The 12,500-nt window shown below is 42.8% G+C and overlaps 1 protein-coding gene across 1 annotated transcript in view; it reads left to right on the top strand.

Moving 5' to 3' along the window:
* Positions 1-12,500, top strand: part of ptprt (protein tyrosine phosphatase receptor type T) — a 314,644-nt gene that overhangs the window by 40,338 nt on the left and 261,806 nt on the right. Inside the window, exon 2 of the mRNA XM_087170691.1 lies at positions 7,388-7,513. Coding sequence (XP_087026817.1) covers positions 7,388-7,513 — 126 coding nt within the window. The remainder of the gene's footprint in view (positions 1-7,387; positions 7,514-12,500) is intronic.

Genomic DNA, 12,500 nt, shown 5'->3' with positions numbered 1-12,500 from the left:
TTATCTCTGACACCTGCTCACCATCTTTTCTCCTGCTCCTTCTTTTTGTTTCTTCTTCTGGTTCCTTTCGAGCGCCTCTTGTTTGTGTGGCGTTCACTGTCCCGCTGCTCTCATGCAAACATGACAAAGAATCTCTGGCCCCAGAATCTTGGAAGATTCACAACGTGCTCTTTTTTAAGAATAAATAATTATTTTATTATCACACACACACACACACACACACACACACACACACACACACACACACACACACACACACACACACACACACATACATTGTGTGTTGTACTAGCAAACCTCCATCTGCTTTCTCTTATTATCCAGGCTTATTGGGGTGGCAGTAATGGCATTTACTGTTTAGCCAGTGTGTTTAGTTTGCCCCTGGGTATGTGTGTTTGTGTGTGTGTGTGTGTGTGTGTGTGTGTGTGTGTGTGTGTGTGTGTGTGTGTGGGTGTGTGGGTGAGGGGCAGATGGCATATGTTGACATGTGGTTTTAAATGACTTAATGGGAAAATTTAAGGATCTTGCCATGTTAGCTGACAGTGGATTTAATATGAGTTAACTATGAGACAAGATAGGAACACACACACACACACACACACACACTTAGCTACTGAGTCATTCCTCCCACACACACGCACACACGGTCACACCTGTGTTTCCAGACTCTCAGTCCTGATACACTCTGACTTCAACACAAACTTCATTTACTCAGTCAGTGAATCCGTTTTATTTGTCGTCTGTAATCATCTTTAACATGGTATTAATAACTAGCAGACGGATGAAAGTTTAATATAGAAAAGTTTGGTTTCTTTATTTCAAACAGTCTCTGAGTAACTGAGAGAAATATAAAAAGTGTTGAAACCGTAATAGTATCCTAGAAATAAATAACGATATTGTAAAAAAAGCAACATATTTTCTCTTTGTGACGAAAAGAAAAAGTAAATTATTGAATTTAAATGTGTTTTTAACATGTTGCAACCGTGGGCTCAGTTGCGTCATAATTCTTCCATTCAAATGAACATTGTGAACAACGTGTCACATGTAGTCGTCTGTAGATAGTTTGGATAATTAGCAGACGGACGAAAGTTTAATATATTAAAGTTTGGTCGCTTTAGTCCGAATAGTTTCTGAGTAACTGAGATAATTGTAAAAAAGTCTCTCCTCCTCTGGCGAACGTGCTCGGCTCCTTCCCACCTGACATAGAAAACTGTTCTGCCCTGCACTCGCATTCACGCATGAACACACCACAACATGTCCTCGGTTTGCTCCCACACACACACACACACTCACACACACACACTCACACACACACACACACACACACACACACACACACACACACTTCAACACACAGTCACACTCGGGATCAGTAGATGTTATCTAAGTGAGCAGTAAACAGACTCTTTAGAGCCGGTCGCCTCGGGGTGCCCCCCCCCCCCGGTTTGTGACTCCGTGGGTTCTGTCGCACTGTGTTAGCTTTGGCTCAGATGAAAGGCTCTAATGGCTGCTATTGGTGCCTCGGGGGGGCGGAAATCTTAACACGGGGACTCTGCTTAAATAAGCTTTATCATCGCAGGACGACTTTATCTGTGTGTAAGTGGCGACGTTCAGGGCGGAGAGTTATTTTCTTGCTCTCGTGTGTGTGTGTGTGTGTGTGTTTGTGTGTGTTTGTGGATGAAAACCAGGTTGCTTGCGTAACATCAGTGTGTGTGTGTGTGTGTGTGTCCTTAGTGATACTGAGTTAGTGTGATCCGTGTCGTCTGACTTCACGTCTAAATGGACCAGATGTGAACTCGAGCAGAAAACTCTCCTCTGAATGGACGAATGCACAACAACCTATTAACTTATTAAAATAGAATATTCATGAAGCCAGTGGAGTGATATCGTATCATGAGAAAACACTAGTGTATACGTCGTTTCTGATGTGTTTATACAGTAAACAACAAAACAGAGTGTGTCACTAACACTCTGTATAAGTAGAAATGTAGTATTTGCTCTTATGTGTGATTAAAATAAACATGTTTGACGGATAAAATACAGACTTCAGTGCAACAGATCCAGCGTGTTTCATTTGGACCTGGTCAAGGCCGCCACCGTGACCCCGACACATGGACGAGGTCACGAGGAGGTGACGTTCACAAATACTGAAGACGCGTGGAAGCAGAGAACGGTTTGAACATGTTGTTGTTAGGGAGGAATTTACAAAAAACACCTGAAATCCATCACTCAGAATAAATGTAAAATAACATTTGTTGAAAAACCTCAAAGGTTATTAATTTTCTGTTTCATCACTGAGCTCTTTGCTTTTGAAACGTCTGATTTTCCCAGCTGGAAACACACACACACACACAAACACACACACACACACACACACACGAACCATTTACACTGCAGTCTGTGAGAAGTAATGGCCATTCTGCTCATGAAGCTGTGGTGAAAATGTTTTTTATTTTGACAGCAAAACAAATGACACCTCGACTGCAGCGACAACAACAAGGAGAAGTCCTTGTAATTTCTCTGCTGGCTATTCATTTACTCACAATAACTGCTGCAGTTTTAATTAAAAAATGAGAGAAATCAGGATGAGAATGGTTGTTGGGAAGTGGAGACCTGGGATGATTAAAATGAGAAGTTTGAGGCGACGCGATGAACCTAATTCCTGTCACAGGTCTGATTTACAGAGCTGCAGATCTGGATAAAACATTTAATTGGTTGTGGATCAATCAACCCCCCCCCGCTGAAGTCAAATGGTTTTTGATGATTTGTTTATTTGGCGGGAAACCGAGGTGAGAAGTTCATCAGAGCCGCTCAAAGCTTTCTGAGATAAACACGTTAAAATCAATGTTCGGAGCGGGTTGATTTAGATTCGACTTTATTTTTAAATCATCTTCACTTCCTGTTTTATATATATGACTTTTTCAGATTGAGATTTATGAACTCAAAGCGACTGTAAGATATATGACACAGTAATGACGAGGCGACCAGGAGACAGGGATGAAGTTCAGTGGTTGAGCTTCAGAGAGGATCATTGTCATAGTGAAAGGAAAGCACCGGGGGTCAAAGGTCATCTGCAGAGGATCAACAAATGGACACAGGGCATACTGGAGAAAACTCATTGCTCATTTGATTGCATCACTTTGACTTGAGATGTGTGAAATGTTTGCAGACATAAGACAAGAGTCAACGGTGCAAATATGCGTTTTGAATTAACGAAATGAACCCATTAGCAAATGTGCTAACTAGCCTAACCGACAACATGTGAGTTAGCCCGCTCTGCTTTCTTTCCCCTCTCTGAATGAACTGATGCAAGTGAAATGATGAAAAATTATGAAATGAGCAACAGAAGCAGGTGTAAGGACGATGGCGCGTGACGTTCCTGTCGGTCGTAGATGAACTCTGTCGGCAGGAGGCGACTGAGATGAAAATCGAGTAAACGTTCACAGATTCAGAGAGAGGAAGTGGCGCTGATGTGACCACGCCTTTGTTATCCACATGCAGTCACAGCTACTGGCTCCGCCCACACTGTAGGTCAGATCGCAACGACACATCAGCCAGTGTAAATCCACCTTGTACGTGTTTGTTTACAACCGTCATTCATGGCTGTCAGAGCTCCTCCCCCCGACCCTGCGTCTTTTACCTGGCTGATGCATCGTGCTGTCACTTACGACGTGTCGGAGCAGGTGACGGGTGAATGAGAACAACACAACAACAAACAACACAACAACAAACAACACAACAACAACTTCCTGCCAAATATAAACAACAAGGTTGAGTGAATTTTCAAATGAATATTAATGAAGATTGATGACGTCAGTTAGATAAAGATCAAATGCTGTGTGTGTGTGTGTGTGTGTGTGTGTGTGTGTGTGTGTGTGTGTGTGTGTGTAGGCATGCTCTAGTCGTCATATCAATATTTTATCATATTGGTTACAGGAAGGTTAATTAGCAGAGATGAAGGGATTCTGCTTGTTTTAGTGTCAGAACACACACATACACACACACACACACACACACACACATACACACACACACACACACACACACACACACACACACACACACACACACACACACACATACACATACACTCACACACGAGCCCTACAGCTATTCATGCACATACATATATATGCATACATGAGCACATACTTGTTTCTCCATCACACAAACACACCCACACACACACACACACACACACACACACACACACACACACACACACACAGGCGCTCTCTATCAGACCGGAGCATGTTGTTGCGTGTGTTATGTTTTCATTACGGAAACTTTCTGACGTGTGTGTGTGTGTTTGTGTGTGTGTGTGTGTGTGTGTGTGTGTGTGTAATTATGTTTGTGTCAATGAGATGCGGCGAGGGGAGGTGTTGTACTGATTTTCAAAACTAGATTAGGGGCATTGACTCACACATACACACACACTCGCCTACCGCTGTGAGACACCCCCTCCCCATCCCCCGATAGTGGTCTTAAAATTGCAGATCTGATATTGAATATTGATGCTACACACACACACACACGCACACACACACACACACACACACACACACACACACACACACTGTTTATAACTGTATTCTAATGAGATCAGTTTGATTTCTTTTCATTTCTAACCAGATCACTGAACAACGTGGGGGCAATAAAGGCTAATTATCTCAGTGGTGATTAATTTATAACAGCTATTTTCATATCTGTAAGAAAAATCGTGTTTTTCCTGGTTTCCACTGCTGGAGGTTGTTTTTCAAACAGAACACAGATCGCAGGAGGAGGATTTCTCTGCTCTCAGTCTCATTCCCCAGTCGGTGTGAGTCGAGTCTTTCTTGGAGAGTTATAATCAGAGCGACACCATATTCTTCCTGTGTACAGTCTGTGTTTGATAATGTTGACTTGTGTGGTCAAAGGGGTTTACGTCCAAAATAGTGATTTATTCACTGTCTCAAGAGAAAAGTGAGGACAAATTCATTTAATTTAAACTTTTAAACTGTTTTCCGCTGTCGCTGATACTGCGTCAAGGTATCAAAGGTCGGTGGTTCGATTCCCGGCTCCTCCAGTCTGTATTTCGTCCAGCGCTGAAACATGAGACTGTACTGAAGAACCAGAAGCTGCAGTTCCTCTAACGACCACTAGAGTCTGGCTCCAACAGTGAGTCAGTCCCCACAGACTCCCATGTTAAAATGTCCAACTTTACAGCAGAAATAAACATGTTTACAGCCTGGTACAAAAACTGTTTTGGTCTCTAGAGCTAATTTCCTCCTTCATGACACCTGTTGATATAACTCACCTGTTTATATAACTCACCTGTTTATATAACTCACCTGTTTACATTTATTAAGGACTACAGTTATGACGGATTGAGGGCGTGGCCTCTTTGAATGACAAGCACCAAAGTCTCGGCTCCACACACGCCCCTCCTCTTTGTCCATTTTTGGATTAGCTGGGAGTTAGGGGGCGGAGTCAGACACTGCCAAGGTGGCGACGGTGGAGCAGCTCACTCTGAGCTTCAGTAAAACCTGTAAGTGACGTCACAGTGGCGACGTCCATCTTTATTTACAGTCTGTGAGCAGATGGGTGTGTGAATATATGGTGGAAGGGCGCTGTGTGAATGGGTGAATGGCAGCATGTAACTTCAGTCCATTTAAACATTATATTTGATTAAATATCATAACAGCACATTTACCACTCAAACACCCGGCACATAAAAGTCAATCATGAAGGAAAATGCATCAGCACACAGGGGAGATTATAGTGACTAATATAAGTCGGCAGAGGTTTTTAAAGAACATTAATACAGTTCAAATAAAAATACAAATTTATAGCATTTTAATCCATCTCTCTGCTGATCTCTCCACAATCTCCAGGAACTGTTATATCACAGGACATTTAGGTCTCTGAGATTTTAATCCAAACACTGATGCCAACCTCCTTCACTCGTATCTGCTTCAGCACATTTCAAGTTGTTATGTAGAAGCTCAAGTGGAATAAATGAGTTTGCAGCGAAGCTCCGAGCCTCGCTAAGTCCTCGGGCTTCACTTTCATTACAAACATGTTTCTGTTGAAGAACGACAAGAAGTTTCTCTTTAGTTTTTTTTTTTTTTTTGATGAGGTCTAAATTGACAAATGTGCCGTCAGGACATCACACCACCGAGAGAGAGAGAGAGAGAGAGAGAGAGAGAGAGAGAGAGAGAGAGAGAGATGAGAAACAACAAGAAAGCAGGCTTTAAGTGATTTCATGAATAAAGCAATGACGTTCCCTCTTTTCAAATGCTTCAAAACAAATTAAAATGGTTGTGTGTCAAAGCATATGTCTAATTAGTGGAGTGTTTTTATGTGTGTGTGTGTGTGTGTGTGTGTGTGTGTGTGTGTGTAGCGCTCTAGGCTAGCAGAGAAGGCTAATGCGGTGGAAAATGTGTCTTAGCTGGGCCATGAAATAACGATGAGACTGTGACTTAATCATGTTGACACATAGAGCTCGCTTTCCCTCTGCCCCTCACTCGCTCTCCCATGTAAAGGCATGCTCTCTCTCTCCCTCTCTCTCCTCCCCTCTGCGCTCCACTCTCCTCTGATAGACTGTGACAGTGTCTGTCTTGCACTGGCTCTTTCAATTCATGCTGATAACTTAATTAGTATAATATCGTTAACAACGCCAGAGCGGCCTCTGAAAGCTCTGTTTTCAAAATAAAAGAAACTCACTGAAGTGATTAAAGATGCGGTTTTAAAGACGTGCGCTGGGGGTGAAACGTTTAATCGCAAATACGGCGAATAACAAAGCTTTTAGAACGATTTCGATTCATTAATCAAATCCTATTTTTAATCCTTTTTATCCATTCAACGGATTTTTAAATATGTGAGACAATTAATCCTTTTAGTTTGTTTGGCTGCACTGTCAACAAGTTGCTTAAGGATCGTTTGCTGCCCCCAATGGTTAACATGCTTTCATCTACAATAACCAGCAACCAATAGTAATCAATAACAGCTGGATTTATTTTGATTTATTGAACCTTTATTTTGCCAGGAAGTCTCTTGAGATACATTAATTCCTGTGCAAGAAAGACGACTGAACGGCTGCATCTGTTGTGTTTGATAACAGTTTCATATCATGCACAGGGGCTATGTGAGAGTTGCTATAATTTATATTCTTCTTACTGGTTTTTTCTTTATTTTTTTGTCTGTTTCCTGTTTTCGGTCACGTCCTGGTCAGAGGACAGGTCTGTGTTTCTTGTAATTTCGCTTTAATTACTTTAATTTCGAGAGCTTTCTGTACATAATCCGGTCCAGATAGCTGATGGCTAATGAAACCCTGTGTGCGGGCTGAGTGTAAATGTGTATATTGTATTGTTCTGTAATTTATAAATCTCTTTCATCCTCTGTTTAGGTGGCTGTACATTTGAGGAGTCGTACAGCAGCTGTGGGTACAGCGTTTCTCTGGGAACCAATGGATTTACCTGGGAACAAGTCAACTCCTGGGAAAAACCGACCATGGACCCCGCCCTGCCCACAGGTAGGACTCTGCATTTCCTTTTTACAGAGTGTGTGTGTCGTCAAGAGAGGGAGACACAGAGGACTGGGTTACATTGCATGTTATCTGAACTGAGGCCAGATGGTAGACACGCTCTGGTCAACTGTTCGGACACAAACATCTGTGTAAGTTGGTGGAAATACTTAAAGGTTTCATATAATGTAAAGGTCTGTGTCCATGTGTAGTGTGATTATAGATCAGCTCTAGCTTCTATATTAATACTGTGAAAGTATCAAAGCCTCAGTCCACAGAGAAATGCACACAGCCTGTATTCAGAAACTGAGCCTTAAAACCAGCCGTCAGGACTTCTGGAACTTTGTGATGTCACAACAAAGCAGTCACCAAGCCCCGCCCACCTGGACCCACCATCCAAACCTTGCAGGATTTGGTTTCTCTGAGTGTTTTTACCTGAAATCTGCTGTATTTTTATTGGATCACTCAGAGAGACAGTCAGCCAATCAGAAGAGATGGTTTTTATATCTTCTTATGGATCAACACTCATAAAATATGGAGCTTTAAAACCTAATGCGACATAAGAAGTTTCAGCCATCGGATGTTCTGCACATTATTTGCATTTTAACCATTAAGTATTTTACCAGATTTACAAACTTTCTGGTCTCACTGAGTTCCTTAGAAACTTCCTCTTGATAATATCGTATATCGTGATATTAAATCTCTGATATCGCCCACGCCTACTGTTTATCAGTGTTGCAGGTTATAGGTGTATTGATACAGTATCAATACGGTGCTGATACTTCACTCCATCCATCCACAGTCCACAGCAGCAGGGTCAACATCATGAAACAAAAGGACCAAGACAAAGAGACTGACAGACAATTTGTTTCTCGTCCTGCTCTATCAGATCTACGGCTGTCAGGGCAGCGGGCAGTCAATAAGTCGTCTATGATGAGAAGGACTTATAGGCCGTGATGGCTATCGCCCCTGACAACCACCGCCCGCAGCGATAGATGAGACAGATAACTGACATGAGACATACATGCAGAGAAAGAGACCGGCGTTGTGTCCGTTCAGTCGTATCAGATCTTCAGCTCCAGATCTGGGCGCAGCGAGTGGAGGCTGACAGATCCCGCTCTCCACCACCTCTGACGTGTCAGAGACAATGATGGGAAGAGATGAGACGGGTGGTGGGGGGGGGCGATAATGATGCATGAGGGCGATAATTGACATGACTGAGAGTTAATATGTGATAGATAGATAGAGAGAGAGAGAGAGGATTGTTGGGCGTAATGTGAGAATGAAAGGGCGGCGAGCGAGTGAAGCATCTTCCTCTGCGGTGAACGAGTGAATTCATATCAACCAACGGGGAAATAAAGATCTATCTGGTGAAGTCTGCAGGAGGTTTATACGACACTCGCAGCTCTCCTCTCGGCAACAGCACTGCAGATTATTACATAATATAATATATATAATAGATTATATCACAGAGGTGGAGAGTGCATCCACACGTCATCGCCTTTGACTTTTACTAAAACTGAAACAAAGAAACAAAAACAATAACAGTCAGGTCACATGTACAATTTAATTAATAATTAAATCTAATAATAATAATTAAATAGGCATGGATGACATCCAGTTGGAGAGGGACGAACAGGAGAGGACGGCCTCGCTGGCGTTTCCCTCCTTTGCATATCTGTGAATGTTAAAAGCTGCTTCGCTGATTCAGTCACTGATGAACACGTCGCGTCAGTCAAACGAGCGGATTGAGAAAAAGACGAGAAGGTGATTCAAGACGGACAGAGGGAGAGAGAGAAATGCACGAGGCTGAGAGTGTGAAATGGGGAGGCGTGTGTGTGTGTGTGTGTGTGTGTGTTAGAAAGAGAGAGAGTGGGCGGGATAGAGAGCGCGAAAGGGCAGAAGTGTGTGAGAGAATGAGATGGATAGACGGGCCATCTGATTGCCATTTGGCGTTTGACAGGCAGAGAGAGAGAGGGAGGGAGAGAGAGGGAGGGAGAGAGACCCGACTGGGCTCGTGTCAGGATCTGTCTTCAGAGTTATATCAGTCTGCCAACTCGGATGGACGGAGGCAGAGATGGAGATGAAAAGAGAGAGAGAAGTTTAACATCTTAACCTTTACCACTAAAAGAGACAGAGGGAGGGAGAGGGAGGGAGAGAGAGAGGGAGAGAGAGAGACTCAAATGTTAAATGTTTCATCTCATTTTTTGCAACTTTACTGTAAAAGAATGTGAATTAAAATTGCTCCAAACGTCCAGAGGAAACAGAAAATCCTTGTATTGTTTTGTAATTTCTGGCACAATTACTAAATATCAGTTGCTTCGTTTTAAAGACCTTGAGGTGGGCGGGGCTTGGTGACTGCTTTGTTGTGACATCACAAAGTTCCAGAAGTCCTGACGGCTGGTTTTAAGGCTCAGCAGCTTCGACTTCGTATTAAAGCAAGTTTAGATGAGGTGTTTTCAGCAGGTATCGACACAATAAGATAGACAGATAATTTATTTATCCCGTAGGGGAAATTCAGGTGTCCGGCAGCTCGTTAGTAATAATAATAGTTAATAATAAATAATAATTAAATGAGTCCAGTTCTGTGATTCTAACATGCTAATGGTGTCAGATGTCTGGGGCTGTGGAGAATATCACCAGTTCCCATAGATTCAACCACAAAGACGTGGAGAACAAAAGCCAGCTGTCAGGTCGCTGTGTATACACTTCATTTAATCAGGAAGTCACAGATGAAATAAATAACAAAAAAAAGAAATATTAACAGCAGAAATAGAAAGCGATTTTAAATTTACATTCCGACGTGTGTTCATACAAACAAGTGGACATTTAACTGTGAGCGTCTCTCGAGCCAGTCTGACCTTTATCTGAATCCAACTGAAATCTCTCGGGATAAAAAGGTGTTTTATTCTAAAAACCAAGGTTGAATAAAAGATCCACCTTGTAAGAAAGGTGCTGATTGACGCTTTATCTGTTGTGAGTAGAGAAAAAGATCAAATTTTAATGGTGGAATATTCGAAGGTGACGCTCATGAGTTCAACGATCTCTAATGTTTCGGGTTCGGCACGTTCACGTACTCGGGGTAAAATCCAAGCCCTCCTGCTTTTGTCTCTTCGCCTCCATTATCGACACAGTCATCACATAATCCTCTTTCTCGCCTCACCTCCATAATATTGATGCGGCTGATACAGTTGTCACAGAGCGTAACCCACACTCTCGACAGCTTGTAGATCTGACAAGATTGGATTGGCACCATCGCTCCCGCCGTCTCTCTCTCTCTCTCTCTCTCCCCCTCCCTCCCTCTCTCTCTTCACCTCCACTTAGACATGGTTGTCATATAGTCCATAGTCCTGACAGCTCATAGATCTCAGGCTTTAGGTGTGATTGGATTGGAATGGACGGCCTGTTAAGTTCTTCTCTCATCATCTCTGTATCGACGCCGTAATGATATAATCCGCACCCTGCGCGGGTTAGACATGTGATTGGATGGCCGAGTGTCTCTCCATACAGACGTAATAATCTTACAATCTTCATCCCGGAGAATTCATGATTTATATGTTATAACTCTCCCCTCAAACACATAATAATAGTAATAATAATAACAGTAATAACTTTACAGCATGCTGTGACAAACGAATCAGAAGCAGGACTGAAACAAGGCGGAGTCACAGAGGGAGGACAAACGATATGCTTCAATATAAATAAGGACAATTAGAGGGAGAAGATGCCGTGTAGAAACACACACACACACACACACACACAGGAAAAGCAATAAAAGCGCGACATGGAGACAACAGAAAGACGATAAAAAGACTAAAGACTAAAAAAGCAAGTACATAAAAGAGGAAGTTACTGACTCGGCGCAGGCGTGGTCACCTTTAGCTTTAAGTCTTGACTTTGGGACGACTTGTCTGAGGAGCTAAGGCTAAGGCCCCCGGCGTGCTTTTAAAAGTGATCGGCAAACTTTAAAAAAATCTATTCTAAAATGGGAGATGGAGCCGACGAAGGGAAGCGAGGATCGGTCTGTTAAGAAGCCGAGCTGCTGTGTTCTGAACTAACAGGAGGAGGGAGCGTGACATTAGGTTCATGCCAGAGAGGACAGAGTTCCAGTTTTAAGAAGAGGAGTTCGTGAATGACTTTCATCAGATCGGGTTGTGAGGTGATGGGTTTAATTCTGGAGATGCGTCTCATCTGGAGGAAGCAGGAGTGGAAAACTTGGAGATCGAAGGTCAGATCTGAGTCGAACAGTACTCCCAGATTTGTGGCCACAAGTTGAACATTCGCTGACGGGGTTTGGTGGATTAAACCGTATTATTTCTGATTTCCAGTTGTGGGACATTCTGACAGTTGAAATGTAGATGTATGGAATAAGATGCCAACCCGCCTGCAGCGTGTATTGTTTTGTATAATCAGGCTGAGACTCCATGTTTTCCCTGTAACGCAGGTTAAAGGTCACGCACATGTACGTGAGGATGTGCAAAGGAACGTTGAACAGCAGAAGCCGTGACGGCAGAGTTTACTGTAAATGACTGGATGTTTCTGTTTATTTCATGTGGTCATATTCAGCTGCTAAGCTTGACTGACTCACACTCATAAATGCACACCTCTGGTATTCTTAGCTGAGCTCTGAGCAGCATTTTTCGGAATAACAAGAAAAGAAAAAGAAGAAAAAAAAAATGCCACCGCAGTGAATTTATTTCACCGTCAAACTTTCACAAACCTGCAAATCGCCAAAAGAAAAGAGGCTTTTGGGTTTTTTTTTTTCCTCCATACTCACTGCCTGGCACTAAACACACACACACACACACACACACACACACACACACACACACACACTCATATCTCACACCTCTTATTACCTTCAAACCCCAGGCTGAGCGAGACAAACTCACACGAGCAGCAAACATCAAACATCAAAGGCAGTCGATGTTTTCAGCAGCCGTCAACACGGCCACAATCTGAGGCGGGAAAAATGATCAGAGTGGGAGGGAGGGAG

This window comes from Seriola lalandi, unplaced genomic scaffold (assembly GCF_002814215.2).
Source record: "Seriola lalandi dorsalis isolate HSWRI2012SDOR001 ecotype SW California unplaced genomic scaffold, Sedor1 jcf7180002054957, whole genome shotgun sequence".
Taxonomy (NCBI): domain Eukaryota; kingdom Metazoa; phylum Chordata; class Actinopteri; order Carangiformes; family Carangidae; genus Seriola; species Seriola lalandi.
The sequence above is the reverse complement of the archived record's forward strand: the minus strand, read 5'-3'. Positions and strand labels throughout refer to the sequence as shown.